Genomic DNA, 27,734 nt, shown 5'->3' on the forward strand with positions numbered 1-27,734 from the left:
CTTTAAAGAAAATAATACACTTCTGATGTTTTTATGAATGGTCAAGTCTACCTCTGAATGAAAATTCATATGCAGGGATAAAAAGCAATGCAGTGCAGCTATTCTCCCATTTACACATAGTAAAACTGTGATTACCTCTTTTTCTCTTCACGGAATAAAAGACTACTACCCTAGGGTCAATGTACAGTAGCTTTAGTGTATAAAAGAGAAACTGGGCAAGTAATTTCCACTCTCACAATAACATTCAAAATAAAATCCATCTAGACAAAAGGCCTAGTTTCCCTACTGATTTGTGCTATGGTGGAAAACAGTTGTCTGCTACATTAGTGAGAAATAACAACTTCAGACAGTCAGACACATGCTGAAATGTTTCAGTTGAAATCAAACTCTGAGAAATTTTTAAATGTTTTCAACACATCAGCATGAAGCATCGACCTAGTTGGAATCACTTAGATCTAAAGCAAATGCACTGATTGTTTTCACAGCATGCTTTTCTTCTTCAAGCTGCAACAGGCAGACTGGCAACTGCTGTTCGGAAAGGTTTTCAGCCCCCTGCTTTGGTCTGCTGTAGCCTGTGACACGATCAATACCAGGGTTAGAAGGCAGAGGAAGCTAAGGAAAGATTATGAAGATGAGGTGAGTGACAGAATTACCTTACAGGATTTGTTCTCTCTCTCACCTTGAATCTCATCTGTCTCAGACAAAGATGGAAAACCATCAGAGCACAAAAATCAAGAGAGGTGGGGGAGGGTCTATGTGGCGTCTGCACAGACCGCACCCAACAACGTATTTTAAACATGTAACATTAATCAGGCATTTTCAGGCAAGGAAGCAAATCTTCTGGAGGGCATCTTAGATATACATATGTTTCAACTGATAACATAAAAACTGCTTCTCTTTCTTCATTTAGAACAATTAGCATTTGTAGGGGAAAAGTTCACGGTGAAATAAAACTTGAGATTTCATTTTTAATCCTTTAACTGCACAGGCTGGGCATGGTGATCTGTAGGCATCTAGGCATCTATGTTACCACCCATCCTGTGGATTAACAAGGAGCTTCAAAATCAGGGCAATATCTCACCCTCCCTTAGTACTAGTGCATAATATAAGAAAGTCACCAGTTATTCTGATTAATATATCACTGCATTGAATGCTGTAAATTAGGTTATAGTGTTATAAAGCTCTTAGCAATATACAGCTGATTAGGTATCACTTCAATAATTAAACATTTTAACTGTAACCCTACCAATTTAAATGTGCTACAATATTTGTTGGACCTCCTATGACAGGAAGTCAGATTCTATGACCTGCATGGAAATGTGATGCTATTTTTCTGGCTTTACGCCAGCACTGACTTACCTAGATGGGTCCCTTGGGCACACTCAGTTCACATTTCCATTTTAGCATGGGATAAAATAGAAGATGAGGATGAGAGCAGAAAGTTTTGCTTTTTTAATAACACTACACTGTTATCTCAGTGCTCTACAACACAAGTATCTAGTTTCCTGTAGAAACCATAAGTAATCTCAGTCAGGACAGAATGCCTTATCTTCGCTATGCGGCCTGTTCACAAGACACCCCACAGTAGTTACAGAATTAACCCCAGGACATTTCTTTACTAAATGCTTAAAAACTTTCATGTACTATATACAAAACTTGATTTTTAAAAAATAAGAGGTATAATTAATGACAGAGGCCCGATTTTTCTGGCTTTACGCCAGCACTGACTTATCTAGATGGGTCCCTTGGGCACAGTCAGCTCACGTTTCCATTTTAACATGGGATAAAATAGAAGATGAGGATGAGAGCAGAAAGTTTTGCTTTTTTAATAACACTACACTGTTATCTCAGTGCTCTACAACACAAGTATCTAGTTTCCTGTAGAAACCATAAGTAACCTCAGTCAGGACAGAATGCCATATCTTCGCTATGTGGCCTGTTCACAAGACACCCCATAGTAGTTACAGAATTAACCCCAGGACATTTCTTTACTAAATGCTTAAAAACTTTCATGTACTATATACAAAACTTGATTTTTAAAAAATAAGAGGTATAATTAATGACAGAGGCCCGATTCTCCACTGCATTGCACCTCCTATAGTCATTTACATCTACGCAAACAGGGGTAATGTGCTACCAGTTCAGAATAGGAGCATTTTTACATCCATTTTGCTCAGGTGTACAGGACTACAATCTGTATAGCAATATCGTACAGTGGTTTCCATTCCACTGGATTCCAGACTTTAGTAGTAGCTATAGAAGTCAGAGAACACTGACTCCAGCCATAATCTTTGATAACCCTGACCAGCAAGTCAGTCTCTTGCCAACCTGTTTCTGAGATTCACCCATGTTGTATCAAACCAACCATTTCAAGGGTGGAAAAGTAGCACCGTTTTACGCTAAACGTCAAACGAGTTTAAGAAAGGAAGTGAAAATAATTAAAACTACAGGGAGAATTTAGTTAAGAAGAACATAATTACTCAAATTAAAAATTCACCATCTTGTCTGTTAAGAAAGAGTCCACGAGTTCTTAAAATGACCACAAATGATCAGAATTTTCTGTGTCCCCTGAAAACAGCACCACCATCAGCACAGTATAACATAGTACCATCTGGTATCTCAGCTCAATGTTGACTTGATGTGAAGAGTGCAAATTAACTTTCATCACTTCCTGCAGCTCTTGGGCTTTCCTTAGAAGTTTCCAGTCCAGGGATAGTACTAATGAGGCACAACCCTGCCTTGCTTGAGAGATCTAATAACTCAACATGATATGACTGCGCATTTATTATTTATAATAAATTCCTTGTTATTCCTAACAGTGAAGCAACTACTCAACAGACATTACCATATGTTAACAGACCAAGTCCCATCCCTACCTCAAGCAGATTGAACAATGTGATAGCGGCAAATGGCACGTTTTATTTTTGGTTTGGTATGTTGCTATGGTACGAGGGGATTTTCTAGATGGAAAGCCGGGTGAAGGGCATTGGAGACCATGAGGGAAGAGGCATGAGCGGTTGGAGCAAACAGCCAGTCATCATAGGAGAGAATATTCGGAGTGAAAACTGCAAGAAAGCAGTCTGATGACATCATCACTGCGTTCCTTTGTCCCAGCTTCATCTGCTGTGCCAGCTTCAGTCTTTGCTCTCTCTTCCCTGCAGTTTCGCCCCTGCAATGGGGAAGGATAGAACTACATGGGTCCTAGCGTCCCCTGAGAGATAGGTCTGCCCCCCCCCACAATTTTGGATCTAGGAGTGCTGGGGAAGATGGGTGGCCCCAGCCAGGCTCCATTTTATCTCCTTCCCAGTTGAGCCATATCTGCTTGAACTAATCTCTACAGCTGCTAAACCAACTTCAAAAGCCTCCTAAGTTTTGGCTTCTCCAAAGCAATAAGACAACACAAATCTCAGCCTAAAGTACTACTTCCCTGAGCCTGGCAGCTCCTAAGATTTCCTCTGTAGGCCATCTCTTACCCACTTTACATCCTAGCTGGAGCTAAATATACCCATCTACCACTTTGACTCAACAGTGGTTACCCTAAATTTTTAATGCAGGGTTTTAGCACCACAACCCAGAACTAGAACAAAAAAGCCATGCACTCCTTTACAGGGTCTCAGCATCTGCCACACTCCTGGACTACTGTATTTAAATGAACCACAGTGTGGGTTTGAAGCACTATTCTCTGTACAATAATTATTCTCATTTACAAAACACTCTGAAAATCACCCAACATTCTCTCAGCTTTTTGTCTCATATTTACAGAACATCATCTGGCTGTGAGATGCTTGTTGTCAAATTGCCACCCACACTTCAAAACACTCCTGATGTGAGACAGAAAACACAAAATATTTATTCAACCCATGGTTTTGAGGGCTTTTCTTTTGGGGAGGGAGTACCCTACAGACTAGTCTGTCACTTGACAGTATTGTTCATGATCTGGCAATATGTTTGGTAATTGTGTCAAACTGACACTTGAGAGTTCAATTAATTCCTTCTCAAAGTAAGAAGCAAGTTTCGCACATGCCAAAACCTTTTCTTTCTTAAATTATACATAGATGTTTTGAGATCTTTTTATAAAAAACACAATTTTTTAAAATCCACAATGCAGCATGTAGGTGACAGACTCAAGCTAGACATTTCAGCTGCCGAAATTTATGCTAACATTTAAAGACATCTGATTACCACTTTACATGCGATTGATATATAAAAACAACATACTGAGCACATGTAATCACATTGTCATCTAAGAAATAAACATGTACATAGTCAGTACAATACTCCTTTGCCATGCAGCACATTTAGATACCAGACACAAAACACACTGTCCATTAAAGGACATGGAGTGACACCCAATCCTGTGCAAAGAACAAGCAGAAAGCCTATGAACCACTTGAGATCCACTTAAACCCTCAAAATAAGACTTAAGAGGGACTTAAGTGGTACATAGGTGCCACTGCACAGGGATAAGTTTCACCTTCAATAATTAAGAATACAGATTTTGACGTATTGTTCAGCTGTTTCTAACCTGATTATGACTAGGGTCTAAGAATTGTTTGCAATTACACAAAATCAATACATTTTAAAGAGGCTATGGTAAAACTGAGAAACTCGCACAATAACTTCACCAGGGAGAGACAATACCTGAAAACTTGAAGAGAATTATGGATCACTTTAATTAGTATTTTGCCCTTCCTTTTCCTTCTGTGAAGAAATTTATTAAATTAATAAACTACGGCTAAAAAAAATGTTCACCATCTCTACCTTTAAATATGTTATTTTTGTCCTCAGTGTACTTGTTATGACATCATTACACATCCCAGCGAACCCCGCATCAGAAAATCAGCACCTTCAATTTCACACTGGAGCTTTGCCTAAAAGAATGAACAGTAAAATATATAATAGCATCTGCTGCTGGCGACTGATAAAAGCAAACAAACTTTCTGGAAAATGTGCTGTTATGCCTTCAGTACTCTATTTACTGCAGAGCTCTCAAAAATGGGGGTGGGGTGGAGGGTGTCTGAGTACAACCCAGACGTTCAGTCCTGTCCTACTGAATTTGCTGGTATTTTCCATTTCTTTGGGTAAAATTTTGGAAACTAGCCCATCAGTTCCTACTCTAGGGCCAAGACTTTGAAAAGTGGCTGGTAATTTGGGGAGCTTAAATTTGAGTGCCCAACTCCAGACCCTTTAAAGACTGAGTTTTGGAGATGGGGCACTCATCACATTCTGAAAGTCAGGTCTCAGTTGGGCACTTATGAAAAACAGGGAGAACTCCATTCTCAAGGATGATGGTGGGAACATTTGCAACACACCCCAGTAGTAGTCAATTCTCAAGAGAATCAAGTCATCATGGCTCATAGGCCATGAAAAAAACAATTTGAATGACCTCTTATTTAAGTGGTTGGGGTGGGGCGGGGTGGGGCAAAAGGGAAGGCTGCATCCTCACAGAGTGGATATCTCAATAAAATCAAGTCAAACAACTTCCAGTAGGAAAAAAAAAAGTTAACACTACTTTTAATCTCCTCTCTTCACACAACGCAATCAGTCTGTGGAACTCTTTGCCAGAGGATGTTGTGAAGGCTAAGTCTGTAACAGGGTTCAAAAAAGAACTGGATAAATTCATGGAGGATAGGTCCATCAATGGCTATTAGCCAAGATGGACAGGGATGGGTGTCCCTAGCCTCTGTTTGCGAGAAGCTGGGAATGGGTGACAGGGTGGATCATTTGATGATTACCTGTTCTGTTCATTCCCTCTGGGGCACCTGGCATAGACCACTGCTGGAAGACAGGATACTGAGCTAGATGGACCTTCGGTCTGACCCAGTATGGCCATTCTTATGTTAATATCTTACCATCTATTCATGTTAATCAACATAAAATTGTGCTAAGCCATTTATATTTTGTTAATTTAATGTGAGTGAACTGTTATAAAAAAGACTTCAGCATATTTCTTACCAGGGTATTATGAATGTTTAAAGCAAAATATTCATGATCAATAAAGTCAGGGATATAAGAAATATTAGTGATTATTTTCCTAGAAAAGGCACAGTTCTGTCTCCTGGCCCTGCCTCACTAGAAGATCCTGCTTTCTTGCAATTTCCATTGTTCTAAGGGAAAGCTACAGTACGTAGCATACAGAGTTATCGAACACAGATGACTATTAGCATCACTTGTCTGGATGCAATACTTGCAGAATGCAGGTTTTCAGAGAGACTATGTTGAATTTTTTCTTAAAGGACATGAACACTGAATACATATAACATTGAGTTCATATAATACATCCTATTTGGGAGTTTTTAGGCACCTTATTTTGGGGGCAAACTTCAAAGCTGAGATATTATGCTACTAAAATACTAGTGAATAATTATCTTTCCTTGAGGAAGCATCTAAATCTAAGACTTGAGCTCCAATTTTAGTCATTTCTCAAGGTTAACAAATTTAAGAAATATAGTATGTTGGTTGGGACTGTCTCTTTATTGGTGCCAGTTAAGCCAAAATATGGCAAGTGATGGGACTTCATGTGGAGTTTTATGATAATTGACTTTTATCTTCTAGAATTTCAGAAACATCTTTTTAAACAAATCTCTCTATTAACAGCTACTAGCGCAACTAAAAATGTAGCAATAGACAATAAATATATACAAATAAAAATGATCCTGCTATAATTGCAAGTCTGTTTGGGGGAAATTACCTATTAAAACATATAAAATGATTTATAAAATATGTCAGTGCATCTAGAACACTGCACATTCTTCAGATTTTCTTTTTATTTATTTATTCACAGTTAGAAAAGTACCTCACTAGGACATGAGATGCTTGTTGAACAACGGAGTCAAGCAAATCCCCCTTGATGACTTCAGTAGTATGAGCGGGACCTAGTGAGGTGCACTTAATCGAGTCCCATATCCTTCCAACCACCATAGCCACAGCACAGTTTTAGATCATTCTCTACATGGGATTTTAAAAATTAATTTAAAACTCAGTTTTCAAAAAATGTAAATTGAGTTAAACAGTATTTGGTCAGATTAAACCACTTCAGCTAACTCAATACACAAATCCTTACGAGTCAGGATGAATGTCATTCTCCATCTTGGCAGCAACAATCTTTTTATCATATGATAATGACAATAGTTACAAAAATATATATCCAAAGGTGTCTTAACCTCGTCTGAAAAAGAGCCGGGGCTTATGAGTTCTTTTTGTCTTGAGGGGTATGATTTAGATGGATGACAGTCCTTTTCTGTTATATTTGATCAGAGGCTGTAAGCACTATAAAGTTTGTCTGTCTTCCTGTCTTGAGGCTTATATACAGAGAGCATCTCAGATGAGTACATGGAATATCTTTTTGCTTGTGTGGCTGGTACAGGACCAGCTAGAGTAAACTCATGTAAAACTATTACATCTCCCACTGAAATTAATGTGCTACATGTCTTTATTCCAATGAACTTTTACATGTATGTTCAATCAAATCTCAGGATTAGGATGACTAACCACTGATCCCAGCAAAGTTTGTGTTCAAGCTAATAAGGGAAATTATGTACCTAGAGCCTGAGAAAGACAAAGACAAGACTCCTCTACGAAGACCTCTAGAATGCTATGCCAACTGCATTTCCCTGTTCAGAGTTTAGGCCGTGATTCAGCAAAGTACAGGTTTAACTTTAAGCACATTAGCAGTCCCATTGACTTCAGTGGAACTACTCACATATCTAAAAATAAGCATGTGCTTAAATGCTTTTCTGCACTGGGCCTTAGATACTATGGTAGCTGTAGTAAAACATTAGCTAGCTGTAGTAAAACATTAGGTAGCTGTTCTTCACACTCACAATACATTATCTTCAAATGTTACAACTTTTTCTCAATCATAAGTTCCCATCAAACAAGGAAAAGCACACACTTTTCACAGAAAATATGTATGTTAAATGCATGTAATATATATAAACACTCTACACTTTGGACTATTTTGATGGTGATCAATTAGATTTTTTTTATTGCCCCCTTTTTTCCTCAATTTCCCTCCCAATTTCAGTCAGACACAGTGTAACTAATCAATGTGTTACCCGTCATGTGATTTTATTTTACGAGTTTTTTTAAAACTAAAAAGAATTTCAGTGCAGAAAACAATATTGGAGGAAAAATATATCTGACAGCTGAAATCCACATAAGTTAGGACATTCAGAAGTGATGGTTCCTACAACAACAATAACTCATGCAGGCTGCATACACACACACAGACACAAACACAAACACACCAGCACAAAAATTAACTGCATATTGTGACAGGGTTGGGCCAGATGGCTACAGGAGAGTAATCCTATTGGGATCGCTAAAGGATCCCCCCCTGCCTAAGAGGGGGAGAGTAATAGAAGGCAGATTACAGGAGAGTAATAGAAGGCAGATATATTAGCCCCAGGTTAAGTAGGTCCCTTTTCCCTGGGTAAGGTAACAGGGAAGGTTCCAGAACAATCAGGAACCTTCTGGAGACAATTAAGACAGACAGACTGATTAGAACACCTGCAGCCAATCAAGAAGCTGCTAGAATCAATTAAGGCAGGCTAATCAGGGCACCTGGGTTTAAAAAGGAGCTCACTTCAGTTTGTGGTGCATGTGTGAGGAGCTGGGAGCAAGAGGTACTAGGAGCTGAGAGTGAGAACGCGTACTGTTGGAGGACTGAGGAGTACAAGCATTATCAGACACCAGGAGGAAGGTCCTATGGTGAGAATAGAGAAGGGTTTGGGAGGAGGCTATGGGGAAGTAGCCCAGGGAGTTGTAGCTGTCGCACAGCTGTTCCAGGAGGCACTCTAGACAGCTGCATTCCACAGGGCCCTGGGGTGGAACCCGGAGTAGAGGGCGGGCCCGGGTTCCCCCCAAACCTCCCAACTCCTGGTCAGACACAGGAGGAGTTGACCTGGACTGTGGGTTCACAAAAATGGCCAAACTGAGGGCTGCCGTGAAGCTCCAAGGTGATCAAATCCTCCAATAAGCACAAGACCCACCAAGGTAGATGAAAAAGAAAAGAAGTACTTGTGGCTAACTAATTTATTTGAGCATAAGCTTTCGTAAGCTACAGCTCACTTCATTGGATACATTCAGTGGAAAATAATGTGGGGAGATTTATATACATAGAGAACATGAAACAATGGGTATTACCATACACACTGTAACGAGAGTGATCACTTAAGGTGAGCTATTACCAGCAGGAGAGTGGGGGGGGAGAAAAACCTTTTGTAGTAATAATCAAGTTGGGCCATTTCCAGCAGTTGACAAGAACGTCTGAGGAACACAATATACAGTAATTCAAAATGCTAGGTTTGTGCAATGTTATGGGATCCTGACCTGTTAAACAGTAATAAGGATGGAGACAGAAACCAGAACTGCAGCCTTGAGTTTTACAGGATCTTTTCCAGGAATCCCCTACCATAAATTGCAGTAACTTGGCCAGGGAACATTTTCATTGGTATCTGAAACAGGACTTGACCTGGGGTTGGGAGTAGAGGAGTAATGGTACTTATCTAAGCAGTGTCCACAGGCCCTGTAGAAAGTTGGAATGAATCATAGAATTCCCCTCTTCCCAAGATTCCTAGCGTAAACCATGGCATCAGATGAAGACATCTGAAAAATGTTAATAGAAGATGCTATTGGGATCCAATCTTGAGCAGGATATTATATAGCAACCTCTAAAGCCTTTCAATATGGTAACTCAAATCTCTTTAAAGTCGGCCCATGTTTCTCCACTGGAAGAGTCAGCATTTTTGTCTATTCCTTTGCGGTAGTAGTAACTTTTCAATGTCACTAGATCCTAACATACAAATATTTCAAGAAAACATAAATATTAAAAAAATACTTAATTTATGTACTGGTTCCAGCTCTATTAAACAGTAAGACAGTGTGGGAGTATTAGTGCCACAGCTGATGTAGAATATGGCTATAAAACGTAGCTGCTACAACATAAAAAAGTGAAAGGGGACAAGAGAAAAGATGCATGCTTTGGGAGCTGAGGTTCCTTACACCACAAGTTATGAGTATATCTTAAAAAGTCCTGTCCTTCATGGTATGCCATTGGGATGAGTTAATATACAGCTCTTTGAAGATGTAAAGTTCTCTGTGGCTTCAATCCTACATTGGGATCCACTAGAGCAGATCCCTGAAGAGTCCCCCGATATCACAGAGTTTCTACACTAGTTCCCACTGTAGATTCTTTGGGTGAAATTCAGGCACCACTAAGTCAATGACAAAATTCCCATTGACTTCAATGACGCCAGGATTTTACCCTTAGTTCAGAGCCTTAGGGAAAGGCTTACCTTAGTTTTCAGCTTGACAGCCCATTAGATTTGGATAAATGCACTGTATTGTATTTATAGAAGTAAATTTCCAGTATGGTATCCTTTTAGGCAGCAAGGTGGTATTTTACTCTGTCATACAAGTAATGTAGTCAGTTCACATTTGTTTAAAAAGAACAATACATTATTTCTAGCTAGGTGAAATCCGGACTTTTTTAGAACATTCAGGGACTCTCAGGAAACAGTTGAGTCTCTCAGAAATAGCACAGGTAATTTGTGAATACAACAGGCAGCTATTGCTAAAATACTAATTAATTAATTACCTTGGACCTGATCTAAAATCCATTAACTTCCCATTGACTTAAACAGTTTTGGATTAGACCTTTAGTATTTATAGTGGCCCTGACTGTGTTCAGGGCAAGGATCTGTATTTTGGGCCAAAGTTTTTGCGTGATTACCAACACTGAATGTCAGACTATGTCTGTTAAATTTGTAATGTTTCGTTTATCATGCATTTCTTTTTACATTAAATGTGCATGATTTGAATAAGTGAAGGTTCTATTTTTTAAAAAATATAGTACAGTAGAAGATTTACATGCCACTTTATACTGCAATATTGGCTCCCTCTTTCTTCTCCCATGATTTGTGAATGCAGCAGGGTGAGCTATTTCACCATATTTTCAGACAAATAAAAAATGCTAGCAAAATTACTTAATACGTATAAACAATAATGGATTTGTGAGCCACTGTTTTCATAAGAAATATGGTAAAAAATAATTCATGGAAGTGGGACTTGCAGAAACATTTTCTTTTTTTGCCTTTCAAAGTGCAAAGGAACCCCCATCTGGATTGCAAAAATAGCGTTGCTAGCCTGGCCAAATGCAAAGTTGAAATGGTCACAATCTGCTTAAATTCCATGAGAAGTTGCAGTTGGATAAGATATTCCTCACTTCTTGTCCCAAACTGTTATGTAAATTTGCTGTGTGCTGTTAAACGTTTGCATTGTTTCACCTCAGTGGTGGATGAAATGATCCTTGTAGGTTATGTTTGTAAAATCACTCTGGAATACATAAATACATTTAAAAGATGGAAAACATTACATAAATGGTTTATATAATTATTCAGAGGATCTAAAAATGAGACTATGCTCCACAACTAATGGTAAATGGTTAAATTAACAGATCGTATAGACCATCTCTTCAGAATCCAGCCATGTTGACTGTACTGTGATGCAAACTACTTGATACAACTCAGTAAATTTTGGATGGGATTTTCAACGGCAATCAATATTTGCCTAATTCTGCTCCTATTGAAGTCAATGGGAATTTTACAATTGACATCAGTGGGAACAGTTAGGCCAGTGCTAAGAGCTTTTAAAAACCCTGCCTTTCATCATCATTCCTTTTTATTTCAAAGTCTTCATGATGCTGTTGAGAAAATAAAAAGACAAAGACTACATTCTAGTACAATGTGGTACAGTAATTTCATTTTTTGCTCATCCTTTTAAATGTAATTATATAAACTACTGTTTCATCTGTGGTACAATCTCCCCTTTTACTCTGAAGGACCCCTATTCAAATCCATCCTTGAAAATCAGGTCTTCAGTGAAGCCCCTAAATATTTCAGTGGAAAGATAGATACCACCCTCTCTCTTTGCCCTCTTCCCCAAAATACTTGAACTACACCTTGTTGAACCATCTATATATTTATCATGTTTCTGATCTGCATTTTGTGTATCAAATTTAGGGAACTAGTGACAGAGAAGAGTACACTCTGGTAATGGTGGCAGAGTTTGGCCATAAAACAGTTGCATCTTTGGGACAGAGACTGTGACTGTCCTTATTTGTGACTGTGCCAAGCACACTGCTGGCACTCCAGAATCAATTATTTCTTTTCTTCAAATGTCACAACTTTAACTTTATTTTCATGGGGCACACATCTTGTCCAGTATTTATTATTTTAAATCATGGTAGGAATATCTCTATCACCAAGGACCTTAGCTGCAAAATTAAAACGCATCTCATCTTCTCTCCCTCCCTATCATTTCTTTCAAAATATTAGAGATATTTTTAATCATTACCTCATGTTTCCACTGTATATCATAATTAGCTAACAGATACACTGAATTTAAGATAGTATGTTACAAAATAGCTCTTAAAAGCCCAGCGGGCATGACAATGTATATACTTCAAGAGTTAATCTTTTAAATTTCTTAGTGTTAGTTGTGGCATTAGATTGTTACAGTTAATCCCCAAATATGGGAATCATGGTAAGCCCCAATTTTGCAATAAATTCTGCATGAGTGGATCCCTGCCTGCAGCCACATGAAGATCACTGCACAATCTGGGCTTTACAAATATTTACAGGGGAAGACAGAACTGATAACCTCCTTTCTGCTGAACTCTTCAGGATTTAAATGATCCCATCATCATGTTTGAGTCTGCAGATTACTGAATGAACATGTCAATGAATAAACATATAGGTCCAAATCCTGGTCCCATTAAAATCAACAGGAGCTTTGCCACTGATTTCATTGGAACTGGGACTTGGCCCATAATCTAATGTTAGCTCTGAATATGATGGTAGCCGGAGATAGATGCAGTATGTGGCACAAGTTCCCAGTTTCAAAAGGGTTAGAATAGTGAAGTCCCATGCAATATGGTGAGTACAAAGCATAAAGGGCTCAATTTTGTCTTCATATACATGGTTTTCAATGCCTTTGACATCTATGGTGGCTGCATCTGTGCATGCGAGTAGAGATCTGAGCCTGCAGCACATAAATAATACAGTGATATGAACCTTAAGAGGACATCTAGTCTATGTGAATCTATGTGAAGTCTACGTGAACCATGTGAATCACTTTTTAACAATCCACCTTGTATTCATGGTGAGAAAACAAAGAGATATTAATTATTTTAAGTAAAACACAATATGGTTAAACAAATCACAAAAGTTCTTTTTTCACCTTCCCCAGATCATTTTTTGAGGGACGCACAAGTGGGTGGCCAGGAAAAATATTTCATCTTTCCAATCTCACTGAGAGCCATGCCAGTGTAGAGAACACCTAAAATGACTCTGACCAAGCGAAGGCTGGTTGAACAATACTAACACAAAAGTGTGTTTTACTAAAGCAATTCCAAAAGACTCATTAAGTCACAGCAGGAGGGGGTCAGCAGCACAGCCAGCTTCACCTTTGCTAACAGAACAACTCTGGAAATAAGTCACCTTTAAGGATTGCTTTATAGTCGTAAGTTACATAAAATCAATAATATTTTAAATGGTAGCATCCCGGATTCACTGCCACCTGAACTCCCATTCCCCTCTATCCTCAATTAATGCAGAATAAAGGAATTTAAGAGATTAACGTTTGACACTCACAGCCATTAGAAGTTTTTTGCAAAATTTTGGTTAAGAATGGTAAGATATCAGGAGCAGCTTCTGAGTTTACACCTGCATTTCTGTTAGCTATTATTTTTTATGTAGCACCAACAAGTACGTTAGGTGCTTTGGAGACACTCGTTAAGACAGGTCCCCCAGCTTAGAGACTAACACTGACACTGAACAGACAAAGATGCAGGGAAAGGATATAACACGTACGTGTTTTTATAATCCCTAGCCCATTTTCCCCTACTGTAGTCTCATCCAGCCCTTCAACCAGCCTAATCTTGATTATTAGTCCCAATAATCCAGTGGGAATATATTATGTGAACATGTAATTAAAGCATGTATCAGAAGGCACACACAGAAAGGGGCTGAATTAATGTTTCACAGGCAAGTAGTACAAGTAGTGGGCTGGAGTCTTAATCTTGGGGTGGAGCATGTTCAGTGTGGATGGAATGTTCAGGGAATTTAGCTGGTAAATCTAAGAAGTCTCTGCTGAGCACGTACAAAGTCCATTTTTCAAAGGTTTATAACCTGGCCAAATTTTGGTGGATTATGACAAGCAAAAGATACACCCCTGACAAAAGGACACCGCTCTGCCAATTATCAAGTCCCTGCTCCAAAGTATGGGGGCGTTAGAGCTGTTCAAAGAAAAGGTCACCAGAATTTTTTAATATGGGCAAAACAATGTATTTTTTCCAAGTCTTGTTGTTGACATTTTCCAGATGTCTTGGGGCAGATACTTAGCATGTAATTCTTCAACACAAGCAGTTAAAATTTGGCAAAGTTATAAGCAACTGAAAGCAGGGTCTTATAATGGGAAGTGTCGGGCAACCTTAATACTAGGTGGTGCTACATGCCTATAATTTTCTCTCAGGCTGTCAGAGAACATGAGCACTGTGGAGGCAGTGTACTCAAAAAGCCAAAGAGAGATTTTCATAGCACACTGTAGAAACCCTTTTAAGCCTCATACAAGGAGCAGCACTGAACCATGGAGCCATGTCTGCTGGAAAGAGGTTTATCATGAGGAAGAAAGAAGAATGTATAGGGAGCTTTTAAAAGTTTAAAGACAACTTCAAACCTAAAAAAATAGCTACTTCAATATTTTTCCAGTTTTTGACTGAATTTTAAAATGTTTCTTATTGACATTAACATCCGGGAGTACTGAATAATGCACTGAGAAACTAGACCTTTGTCTGTTGTCTTGGGAAACAACACTGAAGCCTGTGGGTTAAAAAATGTAATCAATTAAGCCATTGCAATCTGTTGAGAAGGTAGCTCAAAAACATACTAGTTTTAAAATCATAATGCATTTGATTGAGAATTATTAATCTGCTAAAATTAACATCAATTAAATGGTATAGCACAGGGTCTTCCCTTCTGATCTCCCATCCTCCTGTTTGGTGTTGGTTCTTGCTGGGCTGTTTGTGGGTCATATCATACAGTCTATAATCAATCAGTGGCGTCAGTGGGAGATTTGCCTGAGGGTTTGTCTACGCAGAGGGGCAATGCACATGACAGGGGTGTGATTTTGGAAGTGCATTAACTGGTCCATGTACTGAGCTGGTGCTCACTAAAAGTACCCTCTAATGTTAAAATGAACTTGGGAAGACACACCCCTGAACTGAGCACTGATGAACGCTGCAGACAAGTCATGAGTAAGGACTCCAGAATTTTACCCTATTAGTTTAGAGACTGATGCTGGTCATGTTTGCACCAGTGTAACTCAATTGACTTCAGTGGAGTTACTCCTTATTTATATCAGCAAAATTGAGATCAGAGACAGACCCTTAGAATATACTTCCATCATACACTTTTTAAAGAAAATTGTCTTTTTTTATTTATTTTTTATTTTCTCTTGGGAAAGGAAAAAAATACCCTTGCAGATGTCTTTCGGTGATTATTAAATGCCAGAGTAGAAATCTATGTACATAGCCTAATAAACTTACAATAATTTCTGTAGTGAAAGACATCATGATGCATAGTAAGTCTACAAATTCTCTTCTCAACACAATCTATGCACTTTTTAATTTAATAAAATATTGTGTGGCTTTGTAAAAAGAAAGAAAGAAAGAAATACTACAACAACAGCATGCATTTCTACGGTGTCCTTCACAAAAGAGACAAAGTGTGCTTTACAAGACAATCCATTGCTGGATATAACCTTTTAAATAAATAAATGATGATTTAAGGGTTTAGAAAACACTAGATTACAGAATGTAAACGCTGAGATCTAATAACCACGGTGATGCACACAGTATCAGAACCTGAACAGAAGAGAACATCGTGTTTGTACTAGCTGTTAGTTGAAGTGTCTTATAAAGCAACACTAATTCCCTAATTCTGGAACTACCTTCAATTTCCCCTTTTCTCAGAATCCACTATGAGTTTAATAGTAAATTGAAAACAATGTTTGCAGGGAAGAAATTCGAATCTTGTAATTTTTTTTTAATTTGGCCACTCAAAATCTAGATATTATATTTTTTGGAACACCAAAAAATAAATTACTTCTCTTAGATTTCAGATATAATATATCCATTTTCACAAACTACCCCAAACCCTAAAATGCTGAATTACATTGTGTTTGTGTGCCAATTTGTGCCCCCAGTTTGTGTTCAAATTCTATTGAAGCCAATTTGGCTCCAAGGCCTCAATCCTGCCTACACTTAAGCACATGTGTAGCTTTACTCATGCGAGCAGCCTCCTGATGTCAATTGGGACTATTTGTGTGAATTATATACATGCTTAAGTGTATGCAGGATCAGCATCTAAATAAATAACATCACAAAGAAATAGCCAACTTAATGTTCTCCTCATATACTTGTTTTAAAGAGTGCTCACTTTATATCTTCAGCTTGGATCTGAAACCTTTGAACATTGCTCATTGTTTTGTGCACAAAGAAATTCTTGCTTTTTTCGATGGGGGTAAAGGGTAGGTAAATACAGCATTCAAACCTGGTGGAAAAACCCTGTTACCTTTTTTCATGTCTGACCTTGGGCATTACACCCCACAAACCATCATTTCTGCCTACCATTCAACCAGCATCTTGTCAAATCTGGCTGCAAGATTAAGTTTCCTGATTCTGAATTCAATATTGCAACCCTAAGGATATAAGAACCAAGCTGGAACATTCTGTTTTTATTTTTTTTTAAAAATGGATAAAATTGTTTCAGCTCTGAGACCACAGTTTGCCCTGACTATAATGATAAATCATCATGAACGACACTAAGTGAAATGAGTTTGATGTTCTCTGCTTTATTCATCCATGTTAGAAGCCATTTTTACATTTGCCACAACTTTTAACCTTTACTCCAAAGGACTGAAGGAATCTTGTTTGCAGATATTATTTCTGCTTTGTATAATCCATCTGATGAACGTGAAGCACGTTTTCTACACAGAGTGGGATGGACATGGTGTGGAGAAGGTAAAACATTTAGCAAGGAATCCTACAGTGGTTGTGTTTCCCTAGACTAGCTTAATATACCAGTACTAGCCACTCCTCTTTATCACTTAGTATCAAAATAAAAAAAATAAATGAAAGCTTCCCCTACTGAGATTTTAAGGCCTCATCATGCTGAGAAAGGGACTAAGGAACTTTCAGTACTTGGTCTCTGCTGAACAACAGCAACTCCTACTGAAATGAATGGGAACTGCAGGTGTTATGCAAGTATTCGGCACTTCTCAAGGTTTGGTCCAATACCAAGAACTACATAAGACTCATTACTGTTATTTTATTTACTACTTACTTGTTTAAAGGAAACATTTCTTTTAAACAAATATCAATGTTGTTTACATCTTTACCCACCTTTTACAGTTACGGTTTGGTATGCCTCAGGCAAAATTCTCTACTGTGAGCTGTATAAGAAAACTGGGCCCGATAGCATCTGCATCATATTGTGGGTAAACAATAATAGGCTTGATTTGGCTCCAAATGAGGACCATGGGATTTTTGGACAATGAGAACAAGACTGAGACCACACTCTGAAACAAAGAATGAATCATAAATATTGTAGTCTTAGCCCATCTGGTATTTCTTTAATACTATATCTTCCAAACATGGGCTAAATCCTCGAGTTCATATTTAGATTTTAGTTCCAGCAAAACTCCTATTTACTTCAGTGTGAGTATGGCATGACTAAAGCCTAACTAAAGCTGACTTAGCTTTTAACTCAAAAGCTGGCCCAATAAACAGAAATGCAGTTGGAGAAGTAAACAATTCAGTAAAATGGACAATATTCCGATATGTCAATAATTATCTACTGTAATATGTTTAACCGCAGCTGTTTTGCATCATATTAATCACCAGTTTACTTAATCTGCTTGTAAAAGGCTCATGCTCTGTTATTGTCTCTTGAATGAAACTCTTGTTTCCATAGCACGGGGTTACTAAAAAGCATTTTTGTCCTATTATTTGTGCCGTTATTATACTTCCGTTTTGGAAGTGCCATTACAGAGCTTGACTGTGTCTCCTAAACACACGAGCATGAGATACCTGAAAATGTCTGAAATTTGTAAAACAAAATTTACTTGATGGAAGCAGTGAGTGAAATATTATGTGGTTTGTTTTTAATTTTTTTTTCCTTTTGCTTAAAGACCTGTTTTTCTTTGGAATACCCCTTGCTGTCTGTGAGCTATGCCTAACCTAGGGCCCAGTACCGCAGTTACAAGTAGACAATATCAGGCAAGTAGTCCAACTGCGGTCAACAGAACTAATCTCACACGACTCAAGCGATACAAATTTGCAGGATCAAGAATTTTTACTTCCCAACTGGCTGTAGATCGCTTTAGTGAAGTGAAAGAAAAACTATCATTGATATTAACAGGAGCAAGACTTCAGAGTAAATCCTTTCTCACATGAGCAACAGATTGCAGCGCAGCAATGGTACTATTACTGTGACTATGGACTACTGTCAGTAAGGGTTTACAATATGTGGCTGTAAGGCCCCAACCTTCCAAACACGCACATGCTTAACTCCATGTTAAGCATGTGTGAGTCCAAGCCCATGAGTAGTCCCGATGGAGTCAATGGGTTTATTCATGAGAGTAAAATTAAGACTGTGCCTAAGGGCTTGCAGGTTCAGGACTTAATTTTGCCAAGAAATAGTATAAAAGACATGAACAGTACATATATCTTTAATAGTGGAAATATCCATTTGCAATAACTAAGATCTTTATTTTACATTGCTTAAGAAAATTCATTTATACCATTGGACAGAAGAGAGTGCTTTGGTATAAAGCTTCTCCCCCCCGCCCCACTGTCACTTTCAAAATAGCTAGGAATTTAGAACAGTCTCTTGATCTTCAAAATTTTCTTTTGATCTCACAGTTAGATAAAACTCTCCTATGCAACAGCACTACCAGTCAACAGAGAATCAGCAGTAAATATCAACAGCTAATCTCTCTCTTTTGAAGACATAGTCCTACATATCAGAAAGGTTTCAAAGCCAGCGATAAAACAAAAAGCCTGAAGCTATAGTCCATTTACCTGTAGTCCTGACATTCATGAAAAATGAAAATGTTCAAGAGCCTTAAATTACTCTCTTTTATCCTAATAGTCACCTCTAATTATACAACAGTGTGTATTGTAATTATTTAGCCGGCATTTAAATCAGACTTCCCTGAATTTATGAGCAACGACAGTTTGTAAATAGGCAGCCAGGACCTGATCCTGCATACTTTTATTCTTGTGAGTAGTCCCACTGAGTTCAGTGTTGTATAGAACTACTTGAACAACTAATGGATACTCACATGAGTAAGGATTTGGGTCCCAACTCGGCAGCGCACTTAAGCACATTTTAAACTTAAAGCATGTGCTGAATTCCCATTGACTTCAATGAGACTTATGCACATGCTTAAGCCAAATCAAGGCCGCTCGGAGTGAGACCCCCCAGAACTGACACAGCAAAACAGCTGTTGTTGTAATTATAGCGTAATAAGAGGTATCACAAACAGGCACCACTAAGAGAAGTACTTCACCAGCACGAGAAAAAGGTATATACATTTGTCTTCAGCTGTCTTTTATTTCTTCCATTTGAGTTTCAGTCCAGATCAGAGGCAAAAAATAAAAGCCTTGTTACAGCTACATGTCAGTATAAGATAAGAGGCTCAATGCAGTCACTTCCATGTACTATACATAGGAAAAGTGGCCCAGACTGGTATTCAGTTTATCAGGCTAGAATCAAGGAACCACAGCAAAGGTACTTGAATGTAAATGCGTTGCCAGAAGATGAACATCTACACAACTGAAAGATTGTAGCATGCCCAGCAATTTAAGGGTCATATCCTGTGCATTGTTTTTCTTTATGGTTAAAATAATGGTGAATATGTGTGCACTTTAAATCACTGCTCTTTAAACATTTGACTTCATAAATGGGTTCAATCACCAAGTAATAGGCTAGACTACACAACACAAGATGAAAAAGAAGTGCACTATGAAAACAAATAATACTGATAAGAACGTTTTTAGAGGGCTGATATCAATTAAAAGCTGATTTTGGTGTGAAAGCAGGAAAATAATTTTAAACATGAAAGAAAATGATAAAAATCCATCTTTTGCACTGTAAAAGGAAAAGTCAACAGTGAAATGCATTCTTTTGCTGGAATCCAGGACTAGGACCAAAGAATTTACATATATTAAATTAACTAGATCCAAACTCCTCTACAACAAATATTTATATTGTAAAATATTACAGCCACATTCCTCCATCTCCTTACAATAATAATTCTTATGGAAACTCTGTACTGGAGAGCATATAAAAGAGTGTGTTTCTGTGGAGATGGAATGTTTCATTATCAGAGTACCAGGGTGTACATAAATATTAAAAATATGTTTTTAGACATGATTCTTTCTGTTTACATTGTTTTCAGCACTACTGAAAACAAGATTTAATGTCTACCTGTCCATAAGCATCTCACTTGCTCTCTCCAATGATAGAATTCAATTGTTGGTAGCCATATAGGACAATGATGTCTCTCTCCACAGTAGTTCTGTAAGTAGACAGTGGGTCAAATACCTTATTCATGCAAGTAGTCCTACTCACCGCAATGAGACTAATTTTGCCAGAGAGAACAAGAATGGCCCAAAATGTAGAAAAAGGGTTTATTCCTAAAATGTATTTAATATAAAGTTTAGAATGCTTAAATGTATAAGATTCTTTTAGTTAAAAGAATAAAGTTTTATGTGTCCTTCAGATTAGAAATAGGAATGTGCATTTGAACAGCAAAAGATTCTCGGTAGGAGTACTCAAGGAATTGTTTAATGAATGTTCAAGCCAAACTAAAATATAGATATTCTCTTCACTGGTTAAAAATTAGCCAGCTGCAAATGCATTAATCAGTTTAAAAAACCCACTAATTTGGACATTTAGATCAATCTTGTGAAAAGTGACCAGTAAGTCACTGAAATGAGTGACTTCTTTTCCAAGGTATCCCACTGCTTAAAATAATTATAACAAACAAACAACAAAGTAAAAACTGAAGAGGACCCAGCTATGCTGTACAATGTATGAGATATCAATCTCATAAATTGGTCTTTGGAGCCAAACTCTCTATGGAAAAAGAGCATGTGTTTACTCTTGCATATACAGCATTTGTTAGATTATGAGACCATATGGGAGGATATAACTGAAATATATAAACATGGCTGATGTTAAGAAAGGCAACCCAAACATACTAATATTGACAAGTTCTTGCCTTTTTGAAGAAGATTTTTACTTTTTGCTAATTTACTTCATTTGTTTTTATTACCATCTAATTTCGTATCCCTCTGTTCTACTATATTTCCAAAAACCAGTGAACACAAATGTGCAGCCAGCATGGGCCCTCGGGCCTCTGGATCAAGATGGCAGGCTGGCCTTGGTTCCCCTGGGGACAGCAAAGCCAGAAGGGTGATTGGACACAGTGACCTGTCTGCATGAGATGAGACAAAAACAAGAGGGCTGTAATGCTGATGAACTAACCTGTCACTCACAAGCTCAGGTCTGCAACAAAAAATAAAAAATAAAAGAAGGTGCAGTAAAGATTTAGTGAACAGACAAGGTAGAAAGATACAGCTTAATTAATTAGATGATGATACAGTTAGTAACCAGTTTCGGCGGTCTCAGGGTAAAGGGGGAAAACTGGTTTGGAATCTACTTAAATGTTCATGTAAAAGGATAAAAAGAAAATAATTTTAAACAGCTATTATGGTTCAGCATGTAAGGAAGGTAGCTGTCAAAGATCAGGGTTTGATTCCAAACACACCAGTTATGAATCAAAATCACAATGAGCAATGAGCTTCTAGATCTTGACACACTAGGCAAGGAGGTTGTTCTTCAGAGTACTTGGCTGCTTAATTGCTTGCTTGGGGGAGGAAAAATCCAGAGGGATGGTATATAAGCAATTCTGGGAGCCAGTACACCAGCTACTAGATAATGATTAGGACTGCAATAATATGCCTACCATTGCCATCACCAACAGAATTTGGTTCTTAAAGCCAGAGAGAAATATTGTTACAAAATGAAAAAAATTAATGGTAAAAATTTCTTTAAAGTTTTAATTTTTGGTCCTTGAAAGTTAACAAGAACTCATAAGAACAACTTTTTTCAGCACTATTATGGGAGCAAATGAAATGGTCATTTTTAAAAATACCGGTATGTATAGAATATCCATAGCTTTATGATTTATCAGTAATAAAGAATATATAGTACATGTAATTTTGGAGAGATTTTATGGAACCTAGGGCATGTCATTTGATAGTTATTTTCTCTTTTTATCAGCTGAATGTTTTAGACCCACAGGAAAATCAATATTTCTATTTTCATTAATACGAGCTAATTACAATGATTATTTTATGCATCCTAATTTTAAAATGCATTTTATTTAACAAACCGAAAACATATATCAGCAGTTCTAATCAAAGGGTAAATCTTTTTAAAATTTTTAGCTATTTATTCTGCATTAGCTATTTATGTAGCTATTCATAAAAAACTGAAGAGAAGAATTTATGAAAACTAAAATAAATTGACTTGAAAATACTGTATGTATGTACACAGACATATATAGGTATACATGTACACATCCTATATGCACATACGTCCACACATACATATGCAGAAATGCTTGGAACACATTTATAACTCACACATAAGCTGTATAAGTGACTTAATTAACAATACTCTTGAATTAACACAAAAAAAGAAAGTTAGTTCCTAAAATTGTGAAATGTATTTTTCTTTTAAGTGCATGCTTTCATTATTGATTTTTGGAAAATGACATACAACACCACACTATAAATATTTTTTCAGACATTCATCTAACTTTGTTTTTAATTGAGGAATACTAAACATTATACACAAAAGAAACATGCTCATACTCATTCCACTGTCAAAAATCATTTTCAAAAATATAACAAGCATTAAATAAAATATAGGTAACTTATACATGGGAAAAGTTACATTAATGAGGATACTGCAGCTATCACAAGGTTTGTGATTCTTCAAGCCTTCAAGTTACATTTCCTGTCAACAGTATATATGTAAATCCTTATTGTTACATTTGCTTTAATACCATAAAATATATTTATTTAACACTGAACAAGTTGGCACAAAAAGGTAATTAGCACTCTCCAAAACATATTTTTTCAGGCAATTTTATACTGCCAAAAAAGTGCCACTTTTTAAGTGCTAACAGAAAGCTATTTAATGTTTGGGGGATTTTTAATAAAAAATGTATTCTCTCTTTTTAAAATATTTAAAGCAATACTAGTCTGTGGTAAACATGGTATTACGTATCTGACATTTTCCATCTAAAAGTGCATTACTGCATATGATGATATTAATAAACCATATGCTTTGAGAGACTTCAGTGCTTTGCTGTAATTTAGTTGAAAATAGTAAAATGTGTGTTTTTCCACCACTGTATTAACATACAGGGAATACAAATACTGTGTCATCACTTTAGCAGCATGTGTTCACTATGCTGGAAACATATGCAAAAAAATAACAAACTTTTGAGAGTTCATAAATATCCTTTACCAGAGACTGATTTATGAGTCAATGGTTAATGAGAAAGTGTTGAGTACTTAAAATTTTGTTAGCAAAAAATCAGACACCCTCTTCCCACTCCTATTGCACTCATAGGGAAACAGCCCTTCCTATGCAGCAGGACACTATAATTTCTTTCACCACCAGTCCAGGTTATTATTTGAAGGCAAATGAAAAGACAATGATTCTTCTCTCTTCTGGTTAAGCTCAAAACAGATCATTTAAAACACACACACATAGAACTACAGACTTATCAGAAATCACAAAACAGAAAGAGAAGGACTCACTGACCCATTTGGAAGACAAAAGACGACAAAACGGAAAAGCTCTAAAAATCAGCTTGTGAGGCCTCAGAGAGATATTCTTCTGGCATTTCATCCCAGCAGCCCCAGACCAGTTCACTTCCCTGGATACAGGGAGGGAGAACTAAATAGAGCTGTTTATTAAAGCTGTTGTGCTGGATTGCATTAGGAAGCACGAGCAGACCACCTGGACCTTTCAGATTGTGGCAGTGTTTAATTTGCAGGCTGCCCCTCTGCAGCAGCAAAGACTACTACATTTACCAAGCTCAATCACACATTATCTGGGTTAGGAGTAAAAAGCAAAGAAATCCACAGCCTCTAGTATAAAAATACAGCCAATATACAAATAATGAACAGCATTAGGAATATGAAGCAACTCCTTAGTAAACATAATACTTTTGCTCTTCACTTCTTCTACTTCAGTATATTTAGACAAAATACAAAGATAAATTAAAAAATAAATATTGACAAAGCTCAGACTAAATTATAAACTGGGATTATTAAAGCAAAGCATGACATTTTTAGGTTTAACTAGTGAGTCCCTGGCCAGATTAATATGGTCTTTTGCCTTTCTCACTTTCAGCACTACACTTGCTGGTAGCTGAAGATACAGATAGAAAGATGGTACTGTAAATATGAATTACATGAATCATATGGTTAGACCCTTGTGAAAAAAATAAAAGGGGAGTTGAGAAATGGCTGACTCCATACCTGACCAATTACAGCTTGCATGGTCCCTGTGTCCTGCTGAGCTGAAAGATCGCAATCCATCATATGTAGTCTTTGAAAAGGAGAATGGGGGTTTCTGGCATGCATCTGTCAATCAACTTCTGCACTCACAACCATCACCAAAAGCAAGGGAAAAAAGTCAAGCTGCTCCACCAAATAGGATGAAATAGTCATGTGACCTTCAGCACACTCACACACATACATACTTCCATATAACGTATGAATTTTCTGCAGATATGAAATGACATTGACAAATACCCAATACCAAGTAAATAAAGTGAGACAAACAGCTACTCACCAAAGACAAAACACTTGCTGTAATCTTCAGCCTAAAGATTTAACAAACCCAAGAGGTATTTTGATCTGATGCTTTCTCTTTAAGCCTAAACTTTCCAGATAATGTGATATCATTTTATGTATGGATACAGTGGTCAGAACTTTAACCCTTTGTGTTCTCTCTTTTTATTTATTTATTTCTCCCTTGTTATTCTTCTATGGGCTGACTGATTTCCTGATTTCTTTAAGTTTCTTTTTTGTCAAAGTGAACAGTCTTGCTGTGCCTCTTATGTCCATATACAAGTAGTATGAAATCAGTAAAAACTAGAAGAAGGGGGAAAAAACGGGGGGGGGGGGGGGGGGCTGTGAAACTGGTGCCCTTAACTAAAAGCTTAAAATAGTCCTCATTGTAACCCACCATCACCCATTGAACATTTGCTGATTGGAAATACATATTTAAGTATGAGTTTGTGTGAACTGTGATGAGCACTAAAAATATAAAATATTCAAACTATGTAAATCCTACTCACAGAACCCTTTCCATTTTGAAGGTTAGCAGAGTTTTGGTTCATTCACTGCTCCGCTGAACTGACATAAAATGTTGTTACTTATGATGGCAAACATTACCATTTTTTTCGAATGGAAACAGTTTGTTTCATATATCTTCCCTTCTGAGTTAAGATTTGCAAGAATTTCCAGGACTATTTTTTTTCTTTCTTGTCAAAATATATCATGCACTTGTCTCCAAAAGCTGAGTGTTATGAACAACACGTTACAGCATTGATTGCTGATGTATTATTGGCCAGTGATTGCTGAAGGGTGACATTAATGTAACCCAGTAGCACTTTAACCCTTTGAGGATCAATACAGCTATCTGGCAATATATTAAAATAACAGCCCTGATGTTTTTGCAGTATTACTGTTCAACATCTAGCAGGAGAGTGAATTTGTGTGTGGGGGGGGGTGGAGGGTGAGAAAACCTGGATTTGTGCTGGAAATGGCCCAACTTGATGATCACTTTAGATAAGCTATTACCAGCAGGACAGTGGGGTGGGAGGAGGTATTGTTTCATATTCTCTGTGTGTATATAAAGTCTGCTGCAGTTTCCACGGTATGCATCCGATGAAGTGAGCTGTAGCTCACGAAAGCTCATGCTCAAATAAATTGGTTAGTCTCTAAGGTGCCACAAGTACTCCTTTTCTTTTTGCGAATACAGACTAACACGGCTGTTACTCTGAAACCCATAAATATTAGCTTCATTTTCTTGTCCTCATTTTAAAATTCCAGTTACTTTACTACTGTAAACAAGCTGGCTTTGAATAACTGTCAGAGTAAAAAGCAGTACCTGCGCCTAATATTTGCATCATACCCTTTCCAGTTTAAACAAGGTTATCAGTAGTTTTTTGTGAATAATTTTCTTTTTCAAAAGGTATTGTAAATATTGACCTAAGCATTCCTAATTCCACTTATGGCTTTAAGAAAAACCACTTGGAAATCTATAAAGTAAATTTCTTAGTCATAAAACACACATATGATCATGAAAGATGAAAATTGTATAAATAGCACATTTTCTGGTCCTGCTTTTTGCTGAATTTGCTCGTCTAATTAGTCTAACGATTTAAAATTAAGACTCCAACAACCAGGGATGCTTAAAACATAACAGCATGTCAATGAGTGTTTGTGAGAAAGTAGAAGGTGGGGGACGTGAGAGAGAGGTGCCAATTTGATTTTGCATTTTCCAGTTCTTCTACTACAGTTATTTTAAAATTACTAAGTAGAAACTTCAGAAAGAAAGTTTTGCTGCATATTTCAAAGAAAATGTGAAGGATACGAAAAAAGAATTTCCACATCGGTACATACAAGGAGTCAAAAAAACAAAATATGGGACAAAAACTTCTTCCAATCAAGGACTGTAAAATATGTGCAATATTCACGGGAACTTTCCTCTTTGGAACTGGAAAGGAGTACTTGAAATGGTACTTCCAACATCTGCTCTGCATTTCATTTCTAAACATAATTAAAATACACCACTCATGCTGAAATCTTATCTGTTCCTCCTTATCCAGTATCATCAAACTAATACCCTGGGTTGCCTTTCAGTCAATCTAGAATTTGCTGCGGTTTCATTCTTCAAGACGATCCTTTAAAAAAATAGTTATTGTTGTAAAGGGCATAATCATCATCAATATGATCAGCGTGAGTAAAATAAACCTACAGCTGGTGACTGGGGAAGAGAGCAGAGGGGGCTGCCTGAGCAGTCTCCACAAAAACAGCCTCGCTAAGGCAAACATAGGAATCTGAAAGGCAAGTTGAAGATGTTTGTTTTATGGTTTCTTTTCAGGAAGAGCCTTTCTGCAGCGGAAATGTATACACTCATTTCAAATTTCTGTAACTTCTCTACGCAAAACAAACCTCTTACACTTACTCTTGTGGGGATTTTATTAGCATACACCATGACCTAGACACACCCTTCTCAATAACAAACACTTCACTGTGTACACACACACACAGAACTGATACCCCCTCCTTTACACAGACACACCCTCTTGCACACAAACACTCAGAAGCTGGCAAACCACAAAGTCCCTACCACACTCACAAGTATATACACACCCGCAAGGAGGAACTCTTTGCTTACATTCAGAAATGTGCTGCCACTCAATTTACAAAGACTGATGAAAATTAGAATTCACTCTTCTAGTAAATGCAAATCTGTTTAAAAAACTTCCTTTGTTCAGTGCCTCTG

The 27,734-nt window shown here is 37.4% G+C and overlaps 1 protein-coding gene across 1 annotated transcript in view; it reads right to left on the reverse strand.

Moving 5' to 3' along the window:
- POU6F2 (POU class 6 homeobox 2) overlaps nt 1–24,799 on the reverse strand; it is a 369,219-nt gene extending 344,420 nt beyond the window's left edge. The window contains exon 1 of the mRNA XM_077809224.1: nt 24,695–24,799. Within this exon, the coding sequence (XP_077665350.1) occupies nt 24,695–24,799 (105 nt within the window). The remainder of the gene's footprint in view (nt 1–24,694) is intronic.
- Between the last annotated feature and the right edge of the window lie 2,935 nt (nt 24,800–27,734).

The sequence above is a fragment of the Eretmochelys imbricata genome, chromosome 2, assembly GCF_965152235.1.
Source record: "Eretmochelys imbricata isolate rEreImb1 chromosome 2, rEreImb1.hap1, whole genome shotgun sequence".
NCBI lineage: Eukaryota > Metazoa > Chordata > Testudines > Cheloniidae > Eretmochelys > Eretmochelys imbricata.